Consider the following 24,912-nt stretch of genomic DNA (forward strand, 5'->3'; position numbering starts at 1 on the left):
CTGTAAAATTATGGATTATGCTAAATTATAATTCATTCCATACTCTGATTTTTCAGTTTCAATAACATGTACCAAACATTCCTTATGTTGTGCCGTCTTGATGCTTTAACATAGCTTTATATTTTGTAAAGAGCTTTCTCTCCTTGGCTCTCTTTTTTCATTTATACATTTAATGACTGAAACTTGTACTTCTCCTAGCTTCTCTCACTCATTTATGATCTTTCCACCAGACAAAAACCATCCAACCAGAACCCCCCACTCTGCTGTTTCTGGACACCTGCGGGCCGCATCCTGCCAGGCACTCAGCGGTCCCAGCGCCTCCCAGGGATGCGCCACAGGCTGTGGCCGTGAGAGCGTTAAGCATTAACTCCCAGCCAGAGCAGGGCAGGTGTGCACCGTATCCCTCCAGGGAAGCTCTCCTCAGGGCTCAAATACACTCCATCTCCTGAAGCTGCTACCAGTCCTTTAAATGGCAGCATTTGAACAGTTCCTGCTGCCACCCGTCTGGCTGGGAACCTCCAGCCTCAGCTGATTTGACCCCACGTGTAAAGCATGCTCAGGAAGCACTTTTTTTCATCAGTGTGTCAACAAATCTAGCCTCTGCCTAACGCGTTGAAAGGGCTACCTGGCTCCAAGGTTACATGGGCAATTACATGCTGATGTGAACCACCTTGAAGATTTTAAGGTGATTTCTCTTCAGTGCATTTTGGTGACTCATGAAGCTGCCGTCTATTCTTTATTAGGGGGAACCCAAGGCTCACTAAAGTCAAGCCACTCCACCAAAGCCATACCAATAAAGTGGGATATAGTCAGGATCAATGCCAGCCCTTTCTTGGGTCTACCATGATCAAGAGATAAGAGAGTCAACTAAACTCAATTTTTCTACTCCCTTTCTGAGAAGCATTTTTTTAAAAAAGCTACAGAAATTTCCTGAGATTTTAACCTTTATTTGTGAGAGGCAATGTTGTAAGAGGGACTAGGACATAGGGCAGAGGAAGGACATGGAACATTCATTTTTTTCTCCTACCAGAAACCTGAAAATCTTATTTCCTCTGACCTGGGCAAGACAGAACACACTAACTCTGTAACTCGATATTTTGTGAAAGAAACAAATCAGCTCTATCTGCCAAGTTTCACAGTTTCACTGAATGACATGCCGCTTTATGGGGCAATTCTTGATCGAATGCAAAAGCCCATCTTGCTTTCTCAGTTCACACTCTTCCTCTTGCATCCCTGCTGACACCCGATCCCACCCCGACTCCTGCTGCTCATGGCACCTCTTCAACTGCCAGCGCAATCACCCCCAGGCAATGAGGGGGGAGGAAAACAACATTAAAAAATAATAAAAATGGATGTTGTTGTGTGTTTTTGCAGCTAAAGTTTTCTAACTACTGTATCTCGCCTTTGCACCGGGGCGTGGGGTTTATTTCCAGGTGGACCTGTGAAACAGCAGACCGCAGAGTACATTGTGTTTCCACCTCGCGTCTCCCTGTGCAGCATCCCCCCCTGCTCCACAGAGAATCCATTGTACACTGAGGTTGGGGGGGAGGGGGGGTGGGGGGGGAAGGAGGTTTTTAAGCCAAGATTTAAACCCAGGAAGTGACTCAGCTGCTCTGAGGGAGACAAAGGCAGGAGAGAACTTGACTGAGAGCAGGGTGATGGGGGAAGGACTGAACCCCCTCCTGCCCTGCAGGTTGCACCCCTCTGGGAAGCCTGAGGTGCAGTTCCCTGAGGAAACAGCTTTGGAAATAAATCTCAAGATCCCCTCCTAAAGCCACATTGTTACCAGAGGGTTACTCTTGGTGATAAAAAGGTTTCTTTTCCTCCAGCTGGAAAATAGTTGAATAGATTGTTCTATATCTGCGGTAATGGCATGTTACATCTCTGTGCCAGATCCACAATACCGTGCTTGTTCAGTGTGGGAAGCTGTTTAAAAATGACTTTCCTATTAGAGTATATAGCTTAGTTTCTAGATGGAAAAAGCCAGATCAAAGATATAGCATTTATAAAACTGCTGGTTAAAAAGATAAAAGTGAGATAACAGACATCAATTTTTCACTATAAATCTCTAGGTTTACTACAACATTAAAATTTCCAGTAAAAGCAGGGTTTTATATACCTGAACTCTAATGGCCTATTCTGAAAATATTTATGTCAGGAAAAGCATGGTATTTGCATGCCAAAAGCATTTTTAGTGCCAATGTTTAGCATTCCCTTCCCATTTAACTCCTTCCCATCTACTCATGAGTGCTAGATGCTGTGCCTAGTGCCTACCCATCAGATCTCCTCTCAGCTTTCTGGAAGAGAACACTCTGGGTGTGTACAAAGGCAAAAAAGTCAATAATTAAATAGCCACTGTATAAAATATTTGCCTGATGGCTCAGGATGCAGTCTCTAGCATAGTCTGAAAACCATGATTTTACCTCCACACTTTGTACGTGAAACTACTACTAACCAAAGTGAAAGACAGGGATGGAGAACAGGAAACTGGGCAACACAACACAACAGCTCAGAAGTAACAGGTCAGAAGTCTACATCATTAGATGAGGTTTCCTGAGGTATGGGTGGTACTCCATTAGATTTATTTTAAAATCAAAGCATGATCCTCTGAGAACCAAGTGTCTCACCCTCCAGATGCAGGCATTTTCATTCGGTGAGAAGGGACGGCATTTGGCACCTATGGGGCCATAAAGTGCCATCGGCAGGATTGACTGCAGAAGAGTATTGATTTCCCCCGTTTATTTCACTAAAAATTAAACTTCTTTAGGTAAATAATGCAGGCTAGCAGCCTTAAACTGTAGTGCATGGGACTCTCAGAGGTACGGAGCTTGATATCACTGCAGTTTTTGCAAACTGTAATTTCCTAAATTTAAGAAAGCTTTAGCAATTTAACCTGATTTTCAGCAAAGTATTGCTTTCTTCCCTGCTTCATGCTAGCACATGTGAGCCACAGCTTTTCAGGATAAGCCGTAACATACATATAACTTCTCAAAATATAGCAAACATACAGAAATGCTACAAGTCTCTACCTGCCTTATCTCTCAGGGCTCTTAGGTATGGGGGTTTTGTTTGCTTGTTTATCCATTTTTATGGAATAAAATTAGATTTCAGCATCTGTCACCATCAAGGAAAACTCATCCCTGGCTCCCACATGAGAACATCGTAACCACTGCAGAGTTACTGAACCATGATACCTTAATGATCATTATACAAATCAACTTTTTTTCTTTTTTTTTAATAACAAAATTAAGAATGTGCTTCCATAAGTACTCGAATCAGACTTTCAGGTTACAAATTTAATAAAAACCCAATATGATGAAACTGTAAAAGTAACGTATGCCACAAAATATTATGTGTGGATTCTTATAATTTATTCAGATGTGCTGATTAAATTTTAGCAAATAATACTGTTCGAATTGCCACTCTGCCATTAAGATCAACAACCTGTGAGAAGGCTGTTGATCTTAAAACACTTGGTAAACCTTTCTGTCTTCCTTTTGTGTGTATTTTTGCAAAGCTTTCTTTTCAACATAATCTAACAAAAAACCCATGCAGGCCCATTAGAAAGACAACCTACAATAAAAACAGAAGATTTTAAACACGGGCATTAGGTGCTTTTCCAATTAAAGTTCTAAAACTTCAAAAAGATATGATGTATTCTAGGAATTTGAATTGTAATATCTTCCTTAGCTCCTCAATATAATCATATTAACTTTAGAAGTATATATTTTGAATTTACCAGATTTTTAAATTATTCTGTAGATAATATATTGATCCTTAAAAACATAGAAACTTTTAAAATATACAGAATGCATGCATTCCTGTATGGGGAAAGAATTCAACAATTGAATGAATGTCTAGCTGTGTCCCCAAACCCATTCAAACCCATGTACCAGATAGGCCCTTTCCTTTGGGAACACCAACAAGCTGCCAGCAAAGTGCACTGTGAAACTTCAAGCAGGCAAATCATCCCCCACCTGAGTCAGCAAATGAACCCTCTCAACAGCGCAGCAACCTCTGCCTGATCTCACCAGCTCTGCCACAGCAGGCCCCAGCACCCAGCTGCTTTGTTGAGCATCAGGTCCACATGCAGTTGGTCCTCCACAACTCAGGAGGATTTAAAAATAAAACTGTTAATCAACATATTATTTTCTAATATGTTTCCTCCAGACTTTTCACTGTAATGAAGTGATTATCCCAGGATTTCCAGTTCCACTCTTGCCAAAGGCACTAACATAACTCAAGGGAAGATGCTAGTTTTTTACCTTGGCGCTACCCAAATAGAAACTCCTGTAGTGCATCATTTAGTAGCAATTCTGTACAAAGTGCTCAAGTCAGCAGAGCATTATCTGCAGTCTCCTGGCTCAGGCAAGTCCAGCCATCCTGCAGATGCTGGCTGCTTAGACATCCAATCTAATGTTGTCCCAAATCAGTTTATTAAGAAAAAAAAAAAAATAGGCAAGGCCTTGCAGGCCTTTGTCCCCTCACAGAGCTGGTTTAGGTCACATATGGTTTTACACCACAACTCCAGACTGCACTCAGAAATTAATTAAGTTTTTATATCCAAAATGAGATAAAATCAGCAACGTTCAATTTTGCAATTTTTAAAAACAAAAATGTTAATCAACACATAATTTTCTAATATGTGTCCTTAAGACTTTTCCCTATAACTTGGGTTATCTAAGGATTTCCAGTTCTGAGTATGGAATCAATATCTCCAAACTGAAAAAATATCAGAAAGAGATCTCTCTCAACAGAGGTTTTCTTAGAGAATATGTTTTAACAAGCCTCTTTTATGCGCAAAGGAGACTTTTTTGCCCCAAGGAATGTTTACTTGTACCACTGAAGAGCCCCAATGAAGAATCTTTTACAATACATGCACCTCCTTTAGTATAGGTGGCAGTGCTACAGATTCAAGGATCATTAATTGGGTTACTAGCAGTCAGCTAGTTCAAGAAGACCCAGCACATCCTAGTCTACCTAGGAGGTTACTTCTGCAAAGCAGCTTTCTAGTACAAATGATAATTTATTTAACTACAGACCTGAAAGCTTCCTAGACACACTGGTGAGAAAAATAACCTCTGAGAACACAGGTATAATCACCAGAGTAAAATGGAAAAGAACTATGTGTTTGGTGTTGTTTTCTGTACTTAGTAGCAAAGTTTGTAAAAGAATATAAATTTCATACCAATGCTCAAATAAACCTGCACTGCGTCCTCTGGAAGCTTTCAGGCTTCATTTTGATTGCTTGTCCCTTTGAAAGTCAGCACTGAAAGAGCTGACCCACCTAGAAATTTTAAGGCTTTGCACTTAAAAAAATACACTATTGCACAAATCAGATTTGAAAAAAATGATGTGGGCTGATAGCCTGGCTTCATACCTTAGCTTTACAGAAGACTGCAGTGGAAAGGGGAAGGTGCAGAAAACGGACAGTTCTCTAACCCCAAGTTTTGACATGTAAATAAAGACATCTGAGGAGCACACAGGTTGGAAGCTGCTGTAACATTCTATCATAATTAGAAACATTTCAAGAGCTCTGTAATTTCCAATCAAAATTACAGTAATTTCCGATATACAAGCCATGATTCATGACAGAATTTTTACATTCCATGAGAGATTATAGTGGCCTGATGTATGACACACTGAGTACAGCACTAACATAAACAATTCAGTTTAATGTTTAAACAGCACTTGGTGTTTAGAATCCCACAATAAAAGAAACATATTATTGTTGAAATTATCACTTTGACAGTGATTGAAGGGTAGGCAGGCATGTGGCCTATAAAGCTATAATTTTTACAGTCCACAGCTTGAGTTTAATCATTTTGATACAACATTTCCAAAATATCCCTTTAAATGCTCCTTACACCATATAACTTAAGAGACAACATCCTTTCTGTACAATGAAGTGAACTCCAAAATGTGAACTGCACAGAAGTCAAAAGTTAAAGCCTTGTTAAAAAGAAAACCAGCACTAAAATGCTGATGGCCCAAGAAACATCAGTCTAACTGAGCTTCACTAGCTTTCCCTGGAAGATGCTGAATTTTTCTATGAAGTAATTTTAGAAAAACAAAGAAGTAGTGATGAAGTGGATTTAACACTTAATCTAATATGAAAATTCAACATTTGATTTCTTTCAAGCACTTGTATAACTACAGGCTTTTTCATTTTTCTATATGTTTTTCCTTTACTTCTTGAGTACATTCTCACTTAAATCAATGTATTCGCATACTCCAGTGATCTTTCTCAGAAGACATGTCATTTATGATAATCACACCCAACAAGTGCCTGCTGATTTCCCTCTTGCCACTAAACTTGACAGAAAATCTTCAGTTAAAGAAAACAGAATAAGAAACCACAAAACAAAGGCTTAAAACTGAATATGCATCATATATGTATGCATGCAACAAGCAGGTAACCAAGAAGACATTGTGTTCCACAATTTATTTTTTTTTGCAAAAAAACAGCACCCCAGTGTTCCTCATTGCAGCACATGTAATTGCAAAACACCAAAGTCTCAAGATGAATTTGGCAGCAATACCCAGATCTTGACCACAGCTTTTGCCACATCCACACCAGCTAAGAACTGATGAACCTGATCCCTTCTGAGCCACACCAAGATCCATGGGCACACAGGGAAGGTGTCTGGATGGTGGGGAAAAGGGAGTGAGACATCTCAGGAAGCTGTTTCTCTACCCTGTCTGAGGAACGAGAGGTTACCTCCAGACTTAGCAAGGAGCTCTGAGTTGTTGTACTAGGCTGACACACTGACCCAGCTACTCATTTTAATTCACAAAGAAACTGATCTGGGGGAATAATTGCACAGGACATGGAGCTCTTTGAGCCCTGGGAATTTTACCTGGCTTTTGGTTGCTGCAACCTTCGCAAACAGTGCTTGGGACACCTTAGCTCTCTTCATTTCCTGCTGAATCTCATCATAAATGGAAGCATTAATGTTCATGGAATTGTTTTCTGGTTTTCCATTCCTCTCTGTAGCAATAGTAGCAGTTTTGACCTAGAAAATATGAGACATTTTTCATTATGAAAAAGTTATTTTCCTCTCTTTCCCTCCCTAAGTAGTTCCCCTTTGCATTTTATTCATTTTATCCAATCTTTCTCAGATATTCTTTCAGCATTTTGCAGGATAAACATTATAAGTTATCTATGGTTCCAGCAACTGGGAAACAGGAAAATTCAGTGCATTGTAACAGGTGAGTGCATCTGAAATATGAGTTACCATTAACAGACCACAGCAAATTTCAGTGCCATAAATTAGGTGGAAACCTGTCAAACAGTCTTGTAGAGACTTGTGAATCCTTACATGATTTCTTTGCCCCACAAAATTAAATAAAAATTTTAAGTGCAACATCAAAGAATCTCTAATGAAATAGAAATTTGACAGATATATTTTGATTCATGTCTTATGCCCAGTACACTCAAATGCATGATAATGTTGAAAAGTTGTGGCTTTAGATTGAATTTTTTAAAATTTATCTTATCAGTTTGGTTCTTAAGCTGTTTTTAAGAGACAGTTTAGAATAATGCATACTTAAACCACTCCTGCGTGAAACCAAGATAAGACTTTCTCAAAGCTACTGATTCTAGCTGTATTTCACTTACATACACCAAATATTTATTCTTCTTGCAATCCAGATTAAATAAACACCAAACATGTAAACAAGACAGAATGATTACAGTACCACCTTTATGCTGCATCTGCAGCATTAAGGAAAACAACAAAAAAATACATCAGTAGTGACATGATGTGCAGGAGACTATCCTTTCCTTCATCCTCTGGAAATGATGGAAGTGATGTTTCAACACCAAGCATCATCCCACCAAGGTTAGACTGCAGTTTCTGCAATATCAGTTGAGAGGTACAAAAAATCAGCAGGTACTCAGCTTATCCTACAATATTCTCAGTAGTTAAGGATAACATCTGTCTTTAGCAGTTACTCTTGCAAGGCTTGCTCAAGATTAGTGGACCTAATGTGCCACAAATCCTAAAGTGGATCAGAGGAAAGGAAAACTGGATTTCTGCCAAGAACCCACAAGGTGATGATGCAAACAAAATCAAACCTTAAGATTTCAATTCAAACATACTGATTCATACAGAGGTTATTGAGAGCTGAATTAATTTGGTTATTCTGAAGTTACACAGCTAGTTTAAGACACTCATTCAGCCTAATGCTAGGTCTAATGGACAGAGCCTGGCACTTCAGAAGGTGATTCAGCCTACTCTTAAGTTTGTGTCTAAACCCACACTTTCACTATCAGTTTGATCCAGTGCAAGTCAGCATCTTCCTATGCGCTGAAGTCCCTTGAGGTTCAAAAGGAAATCATGACAACATGATAATTCATCTTCTAATCTCACTCTCTATGAGGTTTCATATGTCACAGGTCTCACAATATGGGAGTCAAAGGCTTTGGATAAGAGATGTACTTAGGCAAATCAGCAGCCCATTTTTTTCTAGAAATGCCATCCTCAATTTTTGTTAGCTATCATCCGTAGAGCTTTTAATATAAAATAATCTAGCTCAGAAACTGGGAGTGCAGGCCACTTTTGCTGAATGTGATTTGTCCATCAGGTTTTTCAGGAACTGTGCTAACACATGCCTATTAACCACAAGGGGCAAAACTTCAGAAGAACGAGGTGTCCACAAGAGCACTTCCCCTTGCCCCCATTCTGGCAGACATTAGCACAAGGGTTCTAAGTAAAAATGGAAATGAAGAAAAATCCCAGAATGTGGCATACAGTTGATCATATGATTTTCTTTTTCATCTGAAAACAATTAGTACTTTGCAGCCATGCCCTTTTCTGTAGAGTGACATTTTACCAGCGACACTGCAGAAGAGGATGGCCAAGCCTGAACCAAAGGTTGCTCAGAAACATTTGAGGTACCTGGCAGCAGGGAGAGAGGATCAGCTCCTTCCCACTGCAGAGCAGGAAAAGGTATGCCTCACACCAGACAAATCAACACAGGACTCCAAGAGCAGGTGCATGTCCTGAACATCATACAGTGAAATAATTTAAAAATACAAAATAAGTGGCAATTCATAAACTTTAAATAAGAAGGATGTGCCAGAAAATAACTGACAAGTGGTGGGGATTTTAAACATACAGCTAAAGACAGACTTATCTCTGTGCATGTAAAAATCAGCCTAAGCTAAGTTAGAGAATGAAAAAATGATGGCTTTGTAAAGATGCCTTCTTGAACCTTGGGTTTAAATTTTGGGAAACAAATTTCAGTCCTTCCCCCCAAAAATAATTTTAACTTGTAACTAATCTTTGAGGGACCTAAGGAGAAGAAGAGAAGATGAAGGCATTCAGCTAGCATACACAAGTCTTTTGGGAAGGAAACACTTTGCTCTTGTGATCTCGATCAAAATGTCTCTCTTCTGTAAGCACACTGCCTTTTTGATTGCTACTGAGCTTCAAAGGACAGCTTCATGATGTAGCAGTACTTCACAGATCACTAAACTGAGCTGTGAACACGCAGACCATCAAAAACCATGACACACCATGCTGTAGATATAATTTAAACTATGCTACTCAGTCCACACTTCTCAATGTCCAATTTAATACGGATATGCATTTAACCCAAGGGAATTACTGAAAATCCTCATTCTGGTTTGCAAATCACATCTGTCTTCATACAGGTACAATAAATTCAACGGCATCTAATATGTCATCAAAGTTAAAACAAACAAACAAACTCCTATTGCATTCTGTTAGTATTTAATTAGGGAACACTAATTGAATACAAAAACCACTAATATCTGCATCAAAAAGCAGTATTAGCCCAAAGATCTTAAGGGGAATAAAGTCTTAAAGTTATAAAATTATGGTTTGGGGATTACCAAGAGTTGTGATTCTCAGTCATATCCTCTCCCTCTCTAATTCACTTTATTGGCCAAGTATAAAAATTCTTCTTCTGCGTTTTAATAATTTCTCTTCAAAAAACAGGTGTAGAATCTGGCTGGTATAGATTGACTATTGGTCTGCTCTGGTCTGATGAATTCCACGCAATAATGCAAATTAACCTCTTGGAGAATATCCATACATATAACTGTTTCATAATTTATACATAAGCAGCATCTAGGCTGTCATGTTGAATTTAGAATTGAGTTCAAGACAGAGGCTCTTTGAAGCTGGGTTGAAAAAACACACTCCTCCTTAAAAAAACCCAACAGAAAACAAAAAAGCTCTCAATGGTGCAACTTCGGGACTTGAGAGAGGAGGTGGAAAAAGTATTCATTTTGGAAAGAAAAACAAAACAAAACGTAATCTCTCATCTCATCCACACTTAAGCACAACCTCCCACCCCACCCACACCTACAGCCACATTTTCTGTTTGGAAAGAAACCATAGATCAGCTTTTTTTTTTTTTTTTTGACAGTAACCAAATATTGAAAATACTAACTGAAGAGGAGAGCATTATTTTACAAATATAACACACTGAAAATCAGGAATTCATTTGGCCATCTTCCTATCACCAATCAATCTAGTCTTCTTAGAATACTTGAAAAAAAAAACATATCCATATCTCCTCCGGGCCTAACCAGATATATCTTCTCATCAAATAAGACTGATTACAGCAGCAAGAAGTTCTGGATTAATTCAATTTTCCTAAAAAAAGGGTAAGTTGTCATAGAAGGAATAACCAGCATGAAGAGGTTTTCACAAACATGGAAACTCATTTCTTCTCCATCAAAACTGAAACAAAAAAATCTTATATAACACATTCTCATAACTACTGTTTTAGCTTGGGAACAAAAATCTTCTTTAATCCTGGTTTAGCTTTTAATATTACATTGTACATTAAAATTCATAAAGTAGTTCATTCCAGGCAAAACAAACTACTTTTCAGTTCTGCTCTGCAAATAGCAGAGGAGGTACAATAAATGCTGTTGCTTTCAGAACAGCTTTTATCGGGACAAGGTTTACTACTCCATTATTACAGTGGCGCCTGGAAGTGCAGTTATAGTTAAGTGTCAGGGTTTCCATTAACTCTCCTCCATGGTGGTTTTTGCGGGGGTGGGAGGAGACGATTGCATTTATTATTTTGTTCATTTTACTTTCATTAAAATGCGACTTGGCACAAAGATTATCAAACTAAATCTAAAATTTTGCCAACTTAAAAATAAAAATTTTGCTGGTGGTGATACATGGCACATGCATATGGGACTAGGACTCCACCATAAAGTTTCAAGGAAGCTGGTATTATCCAGAACTCCTTGCAATGGAGATTCACAGGTCCTCAAACACCATCAAAGCAGTGGTCTCCTAGATACCATTCTTTGAAGAGTAACATCCTATCTCGGAGATCCAACCCACAATTGCTTTAACTTGAAGGAACTGTAATTTATCTGCAGTCAGAGAGGCCAGGACTGTATTTATGAAATGAAGGTTTTGGTCAATGAGTACCTAGAACCATGACTCATGCAAGATTTTGGCTATTCTTAAAACATTGCCTTGTTAAAATATTCTGCTCTTGACATGACACAGGATGATGATGGACCCCAAGGATTAACACAATTTTTTGGGGGGAATATGGGTGGCAAGAAAGATTTCTTCCTTGGCCCAGCTGAAATGGAGATTACTTGTCCTGAGAAAGAAGTGTCTGTAACTGCAGGATGGCTAAAAACCTTTAAGCAGAATATTTTGGAAAAGAAAATGTGTAACTTGGCCACCTGTCTCTATCCTCCCCCACAAATTGTACAGAGAAGGGGGGAGTCATCTTCCCTCCACATCCCAAACTGTCCTGATGAGACATAAAGGCCATCCCTAGCACCTCATCATCCCCTAAAGTACCCCCAGATTCTCTCATTTACATATAACATGCAATAGACTCATTCTCTTAAATTGACCTAGGAATATCCCAAAAGGGCCTTTGTGGGGTGATCTGCAAGATGAAGGTGTTGAAGAGTGGGGGGAAATGATTAAAAGAAACAGAACGTGAAAGGACCTCTTCCTCTCCTTCTAGATTGCAGAGGTTAAACGTCTCCATGCAGTACCTACCTGATGGAGATGCTAATACTTATAAATTCCAGTGCCCCAGGAAACAGCCTGATAGACAGGCTTCTGCCCCAGGGGTGGCAACTCGAACAATGTCCAAGGGAAAAATCCTTGTGCACGCCGTCTCCTTGTGCTCAGTCCACCAGTGTGGAAGATAGTAGCAGACTTTTACAACTTGACCAGCTTAGAGGGCTATACACGCATCCCAAAAGCTCATGCATTAGAGGCTAATGATTTCAATTAAAAAAAAAAAAAAGTAAGTTTTTGCATTTTGTTTAAGTCAGAGAGAAAGGGAGAAGTAACAGGGACAAAGAGCTTCTTAAAGGATTTCAAAAAAGAATTGGAAACAATCCAGATACATTAGCTCAAGTAGCAACTAGTAAGAATGCTGTGAAAATGAGATAAATTCAACACTGTTCCTTCTAACTCAGGCACCAGGGTTTACGCTTGGTGAGTTCCTACTACCCAATCAGACCTCCAAGGTCACATTTTCTGTTTTTGCATACAACAGAATGCAAAACTTACACAGAACAAGCTCAGCTGCTAAACGGTTAAGTCTGCTCTACTGTCTGGCCACCAGTTGGCAACACAAAAATGCAAAATAGATCCTTTTCAGGATGTTTATTTTCACATCCTTCCGAAACTGATAACTTGCAATTGCAAAATAAACCTTCATGTGTGGCATATTAGCTCCCATTTTTCATGGTTTCATAGTTTAATTGTTTCAAACGTTACACTGGTCTAAAGATTTAATATTAAATATGTTGGCTCTTGTGTAAATTCTGTTGTCAGGATAAATGGTCTGTTTTCTCTTTCAATAGTTATCCGAGAAGCTCACAGTCAATCTGGAAAAATATTATGCTGTATTCCTGCAAAGTGATCTTTAAATAATTGCTTATAATAAATTTAGTAGAAAGGATGATAGTAGTTTTATTTCCTTAGTATCAAATATTCAATAAACTGTGGACATTTTGGGGGAGGTATCACAGTAGCAGTTTGCATTGAAAATTTTGCAGTATCCTGACTGTAATTTATTTCTGCTGCGGTTTGTAAAATTATATTTGCCAGTGTTACAACTAGGACAATTTCACTATTATTTCAAGCATCAAGTATTGTAGTTATCTTACCAACACAGATATTTCAATTTTCAAACTTAGGACTCTGAACACTTGGCAGCAGGTGAAAAGTGCTTCAGATGTTTATAGTGAGGAATTCTGGAAACATGTAAGAAGGTCACAAAGAATCACAACTCAGAGGTTTCTACATTCTCAGTCTATCCACTAGGGAAAATGGCTGTGTTTTGCTGAATGACAGAGAACAGCACAACTGGAAAAATAAGTGCTTTGTTCTGTAGACCTCAAGTATTAGTCTATAATGTTTCCTTTTAAACTTGCTTTCCTTTTGAAAAGGATTAAAACAAAAACGTATGCTGTTTCCACTTTGAACTGTTGCAATTAGGTTAACTATACTCCTGACTCACACTAAAAAAATGAAATGTAATTATGAACAAGAGCACAGTAGAGACAGATAGATTTAGCCCCCTTTTCCCATCAAATTTGGACTTACAGTATGTTTTGTCAGTTAAGAAAACCCCTAAGTCTCACTTTCTTTCTGGCTGCAAGGGATTTATACAGTTTAAAGTGTGAATTAAAACCAGTACAAGGACTACCTCTGACTTGACATCCTTCAGGAAGGTCCTGTAATTAACTCTGTTCTTTAGCTGTGAAATTGCCCAAGACCACTTGAGACAGAGTGAGACATTACCTTGGCAGAAAGAGATAAGTTAAGAAGGAAGGTTAGCCTTGGCTCTGAATTACCTGGGCTGTGGGAGCAGGTACAGATATTAAAACAAACTCAAATGTTATTTTAAACACAGTTATCTCTAACTATTTCCCACAAAAGCATCACTATGTAAATAGATTCTTGTCCTTTATCTTGAAGAATATCTATAGTGGATTTTATAGACTAAACTCAGTTAATGATAACAAAACTACACCATTAGTACAGACTGTTAAAATTTCTTCTCTTGTGAAAAGTACTGCAGCAGGTCAAGGTGATCTTCTGTCCTCCCTCCTACAATTTTGTTATTCGTTACTTTAGTGTGGTTCTTAGTATCCATTAGCCGAAGGAAACTTAGAAAAATAATCTCAAGAGGAATTTTTAGCATTCTGAACGGGTATAGAACACAGTCAAAGTCACAAGCCTATGAATGGGTAACAAAAACCTGCTGTTTTTGTAAAAAAATCACCCGTCACAAAATTCCCACAATCCCAAAGCCTTGCTTTGTTTAGCAAAACTGGACTGTGTATACAGCATGATTCCCACATATCTGCAGATTACTTTGGATTTTCCTTGCATAAGTACAACCTTGAGCCAGAGCAACACAGAGTATTTCTGAAAATATACAGGTTTTAGAGTGAACCATGTTTCTTTGTGGAAATCTTGTGCATTCCTATGGCTCACATGCATTTCTCATGTACCTTAAAATAAGCCTCAGAGTTTCCTTGATGGACACAAGGACTGCACCATTGAATCTCTCAATCCCACTCTATCAAACTTTGTAATTTTTGAAGAATTGAATAAATTGTAGAGAAATCAGTAGGAGTTTCATTTTAACAGATACTACATGAAGCTTTAATGAACATATCCAAATCATTCAGAGAAATGGATATAGCAAGCTGTTATTTTAAACAGTTGTCAGTAGCTCAAGATGGTAAAAGCATGCCCAGCATTTTGGGACAGGATCTTCTTTCCCCCACCACTTTAGTTTTACCTGTTTGCTTTCTGGAAAAATAATTTTTAAGGCACTAGAAGGTACTCACACTTCTGCTTTCATTCCCTCTCAGTTTAATGGTCCAAATCCTTCAAAATCCCTATCTGAAGCTATAACATTAAGAACATAAGAATTGTAAGAAAAGATGACAGCTAAAAGCTATCATCTTCCATGCCCAGTAAAGCTTGTACCTCGATAAAATGAGCAAAAAATTCTGTAGGAACCATAATGGATAGAATTAATCTTAAAATTTGAAAATAGGTAGTAATAAAGTACTGCTATCATCCATTATATTTCTTAAAATTTAATTAGCAATATGCACTGCAAATAATGATTCTACGAGTGTTTAAAAAGTGCGACAGCAAAAGGTTTCTTCTTTTTCAGAAAGGTCTCACCCAGCAGGACAGTGAGAGAACACAGCAAGCAAATCCCAAAGGCAGAGAGAGTGGTTTACTTGTGGAGGCCGGCTGGGCGGTGTGCTTATGAGAGGCGCCGGGCCCATCGCAGAGGCTGCATTCAAGCTCCTTTCCCTTTCGTCCTGGTAAATTCGATCTCGTTCTGCTTCCGGCAGCTGCAAGAAGTTCTGCATAGCCCGAAGGTTTACCAGCAAGGACTGAGAGGCAGTCTTGGGATCCTCTTCTTTTCGGAGGATTTCTGAGAGCAAGCCCTGTAGGGAAGGAAGAAAACATAGGCTCGAGAGTTAGCCTAGGTGAGTGTCTGTAAAACTGTGCTCTGCAAAGCCAATGCTTATCAGTCCTCATTCTTCTTAGCACTGGGCTGGGAATGAGAACAGTAAATGTACAGTTCGCTCTGCATAGGATTATATTAATGGCATTTTAGGTAGCAGAGAAGAGAGCCTCAATTGTACCCTTAATTTTATTAAGCACCTGTTTTAAACACAACATAAACTGAATCCTCCTAATAGGTCTTCCTCCTTTTACTGGCTTAACTTGCCATGATATCTTTCACAGTCCACAGATAATCACAAGACGTTAAGGGTAAGTGAGATACACTGGGGGGTTCTCAGGCAAAATGCATACCCAACCTTAAAAAAAGGCTTTCCACATTTCTAGCTTTTCCACATTTCTAGCTTTTCCACATTTCTAACTTAAATAGAGCTTGGAAAGGATGTGATATTTCACAACTAATCTGAGACTATAAACTTGCAATGTTCCTGAAGTACTGCTTCACTGACTCAGGGCCATATTTTTTATAAGTCAATATTTCTTTCTTCAATTTGCATACTGGAGTTTAACAAGTGAGGAAACTCCTTGGATGCCCTCATGTTTCGCTTTCTTCTTGCACCTTCCTCTCTCTTCATCAGGACAACCCTAATCCTCAAATAGTCCATTGCCGGGGATATTTATATTTAATGTCAACAGGTTCTTGAAATCTCCTCTCTCTGCCAGATTCTCCTTTTAAATATGTCAGGCATTCAAAATGCTCTGCTGTCTTGGAGTAACAAGATGGTAATAAGAAAGGTAACTTTTGGAAAAGCCGATGTGAACTACTATTTAGAATAAATATTGTTGCCATGCTGGGAAAGAGAGAGGACTAGCATGGGAGGCTCTTACTTACAGTGTAACAAGGGAACACACACATGAATTTCAAGGAATAAGATAACCTAATGTTTCTTTTCCTAAAGAACTGTTGTAAGTTATTCAGGATAATGGAAGGGTAAATAGAGAGACGGAAACAAACAATAAAAAGCTAAAACTAAGAAAGGTAATACTGACTGAATATATATATCCCTAAGAGGATACAAGAGAATGATATGGCCAAGGGAATCTTTTTGGGAAGTCTGATGCTCACAGCACCCTTGGAAGGTGTCACCTCTCTCTAAGGTCTTATCCTGTCACACAAAAGACCCTTAGGGAGGTGCTGCTGCAAAGCCACTGCTCTCAAGCAGCAGTGCTTAGGCAGGACCAGGGCCCACCCAGTATGGTTGTGAGCTCTGCACTTCCCTGTTGGGAGATGAGGACAGAGGTACCAACCACTACACCTCAGCCAGTGTGGTCCTCATGGCCCTGTCTGTGCCTGCATGTGTAACAGGGAAATGGGATGGAAAAAACCAAACAATCTTCCCAGCATTAAGCATGAAAAATATTTCAGAGGAGGAGGACAGAAAAAAAATAATCTCGGGGGATTCTTTCTTACCACTTTTCATGATCCCTCCTGTTTTCTGGTATTCAGGCAGAAATTTCACAGAAGATAAATAAACAAGTTACTTAAAAAGTGGCATTTGGGTGATGTTTTAAATTTTTTTTCTTAGTGGTTAGTCTAAAAATAAATTTACTTATTAGCAAACATGGAAAATAAATTTGTGTCTATCATTTTTTCTACTTTTAAGTTTTCAAACCCACAGTTACCAGTGTTTGTAAGTGGCAGGGTTACACAATCCACCTCAAGAGGAGGTACAAAATGATTTTGTTCTACTGGAGACACAGAAAAGCTGTCTTCAGAGCATAGGATATAGAAAACATAATAGAAACATTTATGTTGGAAGGGACTTTTAAGATCATTGTGACCATCCATTAACCATGCACTGCCAAGCCCACCACTGAACCATGTCCTCAAGTACCACATTTATCTGTCTTTTAGATACCTCCAGGGATGGTTATTCTACCACTTCCCTATCTGCCTGTTCCAGTGCTGGACAACGTTTCTGAAGAAGAAATTCTTTCTAGTATCCAATCTAAACATCCCCTGACATAACCTGAGAACATTCTCTCTCACCCTGTTGTTTGCTACTTGGCAGAAGAGACCAAAGCCCACATCATTTCATCTCCTTAGAGGTACTTGTAAAAATGTGGGATTTCTGTCTGTTTCTGTGCTGCAGACACCTCTCCATGAAAAAATGAGCAAGAAAAACTAAACTCAAGTGGACTAAACATTGTCAGGAGAGAAGACTCCTTACAAACAGCCACCCCACTGTCAGCCACAGGAAATGTCCTTAAAAAGTACTTTAGCCCATAATAGAAAATATTTGCTTGCATTAGCCTTACCCACATAGTGGGCAGCTAAAAAGTTAGAAAAGGCTGGTTTTCTTGTATAACTTTTCCCTCTTCAGTGAAATAAGTAAACAGAGAAAATGCTGTTGATTTTTTTAACATTTGCCTGCATTTCCACTGCTGTGGGACACCTCTTGGTGACTAGAAATGCCACTAAGTATTCATTCTCCTCTCTTCCCCAGTCACTGTCATGACTCGTAGAGCTGGGAGCAGAGCAGAGCAGAGGACAGTCATGCAGAGAGAGGAAGGGAGACAGAGAGAGGAAGGACAGAGCACAGAGAAAGCAGGAGAAGTTTGCTTCCAGGCTCTAAACCTAAAGGTCAGAATATGTGAGGAAAACCCATGAAAATGGAGATGTAATACCAGCTACCGGCAGACTTTGAACACAGTTTGCCTGCTTCACATATTATCTCATATTACTTCAATTTTTGAGCACAAAACTTGAGCTAAAAGTTGTTAAACAAGATGCACAATGGGAAAAATCCTAGAAAGAAAATATTGGCTCTCACATTCTGGCCTGTGCTGATGTGCACAGATTAACTGTCCATTTTACCAGGCTTGAACTGGTTTTCCAGGATACTAGTCTTGGTGTGATCTCCTGATACTGTACCTCAAATTGTATAAAAACTAAGCTTCTTTTGCAAAGAGATTATAAACGCTGTTAGGCTCAATGCCCTCATCACTGTTCCTCCCTTGTATTCTCTTTGCAATGGAAATGAATTTTTTAAAAAATATTCCCAGGTTCCATTGAAAAAAAAAAAAGAAAGTTTACATGTCATCACAAGTATAATTCATTACTAATGGCACAAAAATGTTCAATAAATATTATCAAGGCTTTCAAAAGCTCATTACAAATTCTTTAAAAATGGAGATAAATTGAAATGTCTGCCAATATGAACAAAAACACTGCCTGTCTGGCCCCCAGTTTGTCTCCGCCTTGAACATAATCACTGATTCAAACAGATTCTTATCAGCGTGATAAAACTTCAAAGCTTCCAGAAGAAACATGCAATTTGCCCAAACCTTCCCAAAACATGCAGAGCAGAGCATCCCTGAACACTATCCCTCTTGGCTGCAGGGCCCTCCTATCCCATGTCCAGGTGGAAGATTATTCCCAAACTCCACTCCCAAGCCTGGACTCTAGCCAAGTAAGTTATAAGCAGACACATTTATCTATGTCGCTTAGTAGCAAGAGGAGAGCTGTCATGATAGTGTAATAGCACCTTTTTACCTTTTATTCAATAGTGATATGGATAGTGTACTTTTTCTTAAATTACACTATGAAGAATTATATGAATACAGTGGCAATTTCTGTTATACTTAAGCAGGCAAATTTCTCTCTACCACATAATTTACAGAACTCAAATTCAATAAAACATTACATGATGGTCCATTACTGTTATCAATTTTGAATAATCCATCTTCATTTTTCATTTTACTGGAAAATAAAGTGTGCTAAAGACAAAGTGGAAGGAAAAAAAAAGAAAAGTAGTGCCTGAGAAGGTGGCTTGTGTAAACTTAGATTTTGTTTTACAATTACACAGAGTCGTTTAGTGCATCCAAGCATTCTCCTTTGAAATAGCATTTGCCCAGAATTAGCATGAGCACAGCCCTAAATACACAGAAGTTTTCACATATGAGAAGAGGTATTATACATGAATGAAAGGCAGTACGTCCTGGCAGCTAATATTTTGAACAAGCATGGGGCTCAAGTAGAAAGAAGGGAGAGAGAAAAGCGAGAAACACTGAGAAATATTCACAAACCTTCAGATCAAACACCGTCACTTGTGGGAAAAAGAAAAGTATCAAAATTCAGACACAGAAAAGCAGCAGAAAGCACTCTTCCTTTTTTCATAAAGACAGAGCCATGAGGTCACCTACGTATAACAGCACCCAAGCAGCAAACCTTACAGCTGAAAGTGTACACAAACAGAGGCAGGCAGCCCCCAGTTCCAGTTCCAGCCACAACCATGACTAACATAATTCCTTGCTTGCACAGTGCGGGCTTGTCACCCTGCCATGCACCAGGCTAAGCTACACCTTCCAGTCAAATGTCAGCTTGGCGGTGGGAACCCAAGCCTTTCACTTCCTGACTCATGCTAATATTTAGAAAACACAACAGAAATGGGAGCGGAGTTTATTTATTTGTTTAGGGCTCTGAGGGCAGTTCAGCCCAACAAATGTTGATGTTGCACTTCAGCTTTAAGAACAAAACAGAGTAGAGGAACTCCCAGTTTAATTTGAGATTTGAAACAGCAGGCGGAGTCTCTCTGCTGACAGGGGCCTGTGGCACCACACTTTAGGGGGCTACTCCCAATGCATCTTCACTGTCACCCTGGCTGCTTGGGGCAACCTAAGGCAGCAAACTAACCACAAATACCATTTTCTAGCCTGCAAAGCACAAGAAAATATGGAACTTGCTCTTTCAGAACAGTAGAGGTATCTGCACAGTGCACTGCCATGAGCTAAAACAAAATACTGTATTTATTATTTTGATGAGCTGGCAACTGAAACATAAGCATCTGAATTTACCAAAATTATCCTGGCAGACTTGTGACCTTTGGACACCTTGCTTGAGGTGAAACTCAGATCTGCCAGCGCAAGTACTAACTCAACAAAGTTTTCCACTGTGCACTGAAAGGAGATGCTAACAGGATTCAACCTGTTTCTTTGCATCCAGTGAGTTGGAATCACAACTGCTGAAGGACAAGCTAAACTTCAGATCCTACTGTATGTACTCTGAAGACTTCCTAGACAGACTATAGAGAAATTCCTCCCACCAAAACTTCTGCTCTCTGCAACAGTTGTCCTATTGTGCCTGTATAGATGTGAAAGTTTCATTCAAGTTATAGGTATCTGGACCTTGATGAAAGTTTACAAGGCACATTCTGGAGAATTCAGGCTTGAAATTACCATTTGGAACTTAAGGGTGGGGGGGAAGTTATTCAAGAACATATTAAAGTCACACTCTTAAGGATGCACTTCTAAGGTGCAGATAAGGGGGTCTTTTTCTGCTTTATAGATAATTACTAATAGTAAAAATAAGGCTGTCTAGTGCTCAGAAGTATCTTTGCAAAATCCTTGGATTGTGGAAAGATAGAAATATTTCTAGTTGACATTTTTGTAGCCAAATTAAAAATTCTTGAAAATTAGGCCCAAGAGTTGAATTACCGCACTACATTGGTAAAAACTTCCAACTCAAAAACCATCACAAAATTCTATATTCATATTGTAGAGCATAAGTCTGAAAAAAGCATCTTCAGCCAATTTCGAAGGCCATTTTATTGCCGAAACATTAAGCTAAATAACTCTTAATTTAGAGATTGCTTCCTTCCTTAACTTTTACACTGAAAGCAAATCTCTCCCCTCCTCTGAGACTGTATCTTGACACCAGGGTTTTCTTGCACAGAACTCCTAACCAATTTCAGCGAGTTCTTGCGCCTTTAGAAACTGATGGCATGATATGGTCCCTGGACATGGCTCAAAAATGCTTATAGTTTCAAAAATGTCAGTGGTAAGCCTCAGTTAGCTTTCTATCTCAGAAAACAGAACATGAATTTAAACAAGCATTTTCACTTTTCTAGCCAAAAAACCAACAAAAAACTTAGGATATTACATCACTATTAGAAAATAACTCCTCAACAGAATCAGTTATTAAAGTACTATCCTAATTTTAGCTCAATGTGATGTATCCTTGAATAAGTTGTGAGGAACTCAGAAATACAGCAAGTAGAACAAATTTTTAAAGTTTTCATGTAAAAATTGCCTGTACCTGTATTTAAGCTTGGATATTAGCTGTCACTATGGGTGACAATTTACATATGTGACAATGTCACTATGGGTGAAAATTAACAATTTCCAGGTTTGTAAAGGCAAAATGCACCCACAACAAACTCCTCTGAATTTCAGTGGGGCTTTGCTTCATATGAAAAGTATGCTGAGATATTTCTTGGCAAAACTGAGGTTGACACTCTCTAGGCTCCTAGTATTTTTCCTTTTTACTCCTTATGTTTGCCACAAAACATAGCAAATACTGCAAAATCTTACCTAGCTAACTGCAAATACTAACTTGATTAGCAAAAACAATTTGTTAGATGTAGGAATACTACTCTGTGTTCTTTCAAATAGATTTGACTGAGAATTGCCAAAATATATAGGTGTTTTTCATATCACTTTAGGAGAACTGTTTTCAATGTTCATTTTGGGGTTTCCTCCCAGTTCTGGGTCACTCTCAACACATTTTACCAAGCTGGTTAACCACAAAGTCTGGAGAAAACCTGAACTTTAAACAAATATTTAATAACATTTGTAGTAAGAAAAATACATAGTAATACATATTTTGATATATATTTAGTGTAATAATACTAATATTAAAGTAAAGAATCAGTATTTGCACTAGAAATCTTTTTCTACAGTCGCACTCATCACATCAAAAGAGCATTTTTTCCTACTCTGTCATATAAATTCAATGTCCAGTCAGGACCAATCATCCTTGTATTTCAGGTAACAAGTACTCATATGCACAAAGGAAATGCCAAAAGCTGTATACAAAACTAGCTGACAAAAACTGACCACTTCAGAGGGGGAAAGTTTAAATAAAACAATGTGCTTTTAGGCAAACATGAGAAAGAAATAAATATAAAATAAAATTTATTTTCTGAATTACTTGCTTGGCTTTTTTGTCCAGGTAAGATGGCAGCTGCAAACCACTATAACATGAAGCTACTACTATTACTTTAATACTGTGGAGTATTAATAATTTAATTTTTAAACACTGTATGAAAGAAGTATCACTTATTTGTAAATATAACAACTAACACTGCCTGGACCTAACTTAATGTAAATAATCCTTGCATGAGTTCACATAAGCCATGAAATTTGGTATGAAAGGCCCAGATCTTGAAAACCTCTTCTGCTGTAAAGAGGAAAGACACACACACACACAGAGCCCTACAGAGAATTCACACAATTACTCTACTTTCTTTTAGCTAAAGGAGAATATAAAATATTATAAGGCAATAGTAATTCAGAACAATTATAAATGACATGCTGATTCAAACCTGCACCAGAGCATATGAAACAGAATTTTTATTCTCTAAGCTATGCAGGGAGAAACAAAAACGTTTCAAGAGAAGCTCAAATTATGATATTTTTTGTTATACTATAATCTACAATGGGCAAATTGTTCCCTAAGTATGTGTTTTCATTTAAAAATAGGAAACCCAAAGCAAATTTACCTATGTATTTTTTAAATATTTCCCATTTTACAATGTCCTATCGTAAATATTTTATTTTGTGTTATAACATACTTCTAAAATTTTGAGATCTTATTATTTGCACCCAATATACTGACATTTCTTCTATAATTTCTGCTTGATTAAATTCCATGCAACATGGCATTAAGTTAAATTCATAGAGCAGAATAAATTATAACAGGGTTAGCTTCTAAAACAGGTGTAAAAAATAACACATTTTAGTGTTACTTATCAGCTTTGCTACGGCTGGCTTTTTCTGCATTGAAGAGCTGAAGTATATGTTCTGACGTGGACACCGGCAAGCTCAGCAACTACTGTTTTTGCAACAAAACTACAAAAATCCATGAAGAGAGTAGATGATCTAAAGCTTTTAATTTTTAATCTCTTCAGAAGCCTGAAAAGATGCTATTAGGACTTTCACTGGGAAATAATAAAAATAAATGCAAGTATAGATAAAAGACTATCTCCAGTACACCTGTGAAAGAAGCCAGGTTGTTCAGTGTGTGTGCAGAGCGGGTACAACTCTACAACACAAAAGGCAATCTGTTGGTGACTTTATGAATGGTTCTGCATAGAGCTGTTAATTTCCTTTACTGGGAAATTCAGCCATTCATAAACCATCACAACTGGAGAGGAACCACGCTTCCTGTAAGAACAGTGGATATTTCCACAAACCAGTCCCTGAGGATTTCAGTACTGTATCAACATGGACAGTGATTCTGCAAGCGAGCATGGTTCCTTCAGAGGAGCTAAAAGACAAGCTAGAAATGAGAAGACAGACTTAGAAGATGGCAATTACTAGAGAGAAAAAGAAGACACTCTTCGACTTCAAAAAAAAAGATAAAAAAGATGACTGACCTGAGTTCGGTTAAAAGCCACGCGTGCAAATACTGCCTGTGAGATTCCTGCTCGTTTCAATTCATCACGGACCCACTGGTAGATTTCGGAAGACACCTCTGTGTTCGTTGAGACCTGCTGCTCCAACGGCTTGTTCATGGATCTACTGACAGGAGGAGGGTGGTTCAAGTACTGTTGGTTTAAGGACTGCTGGGCTAGAAGTCTGTTCACTGCATACTGCTGGTTCAGCAACTGGGCCATTACCAGCTGCTGATTTACCAGCTGAGGGCTAATGGGAGTAGATACAAGTCCAGGGTGCAGGTTTGGAAGCGGGGTCCGAACTGATGGTTGACTACCATGAGAAAGCTGAACAGGAGATGGAGGCTGTTCGGCTGTGTTCCCTGGGACTGGCTGCTGACCGAAGTTGACATGGTTGGCACCTTGCTGGGATAGTTCAGAAAGGCTATCCATCTCAACTACAGCAGAAAAGAAACATTGAAAAGGCCAACATCAGACTGAAAATCACAACCTTGACTGTCCTCACAAGATATGCTAATAAAAATAAACAAATGTAAAATGGTGCAATGCAACCCAACCATGAGCGGGTGGCTGCATCCCACTGTGACAGACACAGGGGACTTCAGACAAAGCAGTAAACAACTAGAGATGGGGCAAAGACAAGAGACAAAAACCCACTCTGTGCTGCAGATGATGCAGGTGAAACTGCAAGTGCATCTGTGCAAAGGGTAAGGAGGGCTTTTGTGGGAAAACATGTCCCAGCTAGCGAGACAGAAGTCCCCAGTGACTGGTTTTGCTCCTCCCATGAGGTCCCTGCCATGACATCTGCAATTCCCAGCCACTGGAAATCTGTAATAAGCGGGGTGAGGTGCAGACCTCCCTATGCTCTGCTGATTTCTAGATGCTGCATCAATTGTATGGGACTGCTAGGAACTAGTATAATTTATGTAAATTACACAGATGGGCTGCTTTATCTTGCAACCATGTATGCATGGTTT

The 24,912-nt window shown here is 38.8% G+C and overlaps 1 protein-coding gene across 7 annotated transcripts in view; it reads right to left on the reverse strand.

Annotated features, from left to right (window-relative positions):
• Positions 1-24,912, reverse strand: part of SATB1 (SATB homeobox 1) — a 91,721-nt gene that overhangs the window by 19,544 nt on the left and 47,265 nt on the right. For all 7 annotated transcript variants that reach the window (XM_038123143.1, XM_038123192.1, XM_038123167.1 and 4 more), the window contains 3 exons: positions 23,918-24,372; positions 15,248-15,460; positions 6,861-7,016 (listed from right to left, as the gene is read on the reverse strand). In XM_038123143.1, the coding sequence (XP_037979071.1) occupies positions 6,861-7,016; positions 15,248-15,460; positions 23,918-24,372 (824 nt within the window). The remainder of the gene's footprint in view (positions 1-6,860; positions 7,017-15,247; positions 15,461-23,917; positions 24,373-24,912) is intronic.

Source organism: Motacilla alba, chromosome 2 (genome assembly GCF_015832195.1).
Source record: "Motacilla alba alba isolate MOTALB_02 chromosome 2, Motacilla_alba_V1.0_pri, whole genome shotgun sequence".
Taxonomy (NCBI): Eukaryota; Metazoa; Chordata; class Aves; order Passeriformes; family Motacillidae; genus Motacilla; species Motacilla alba.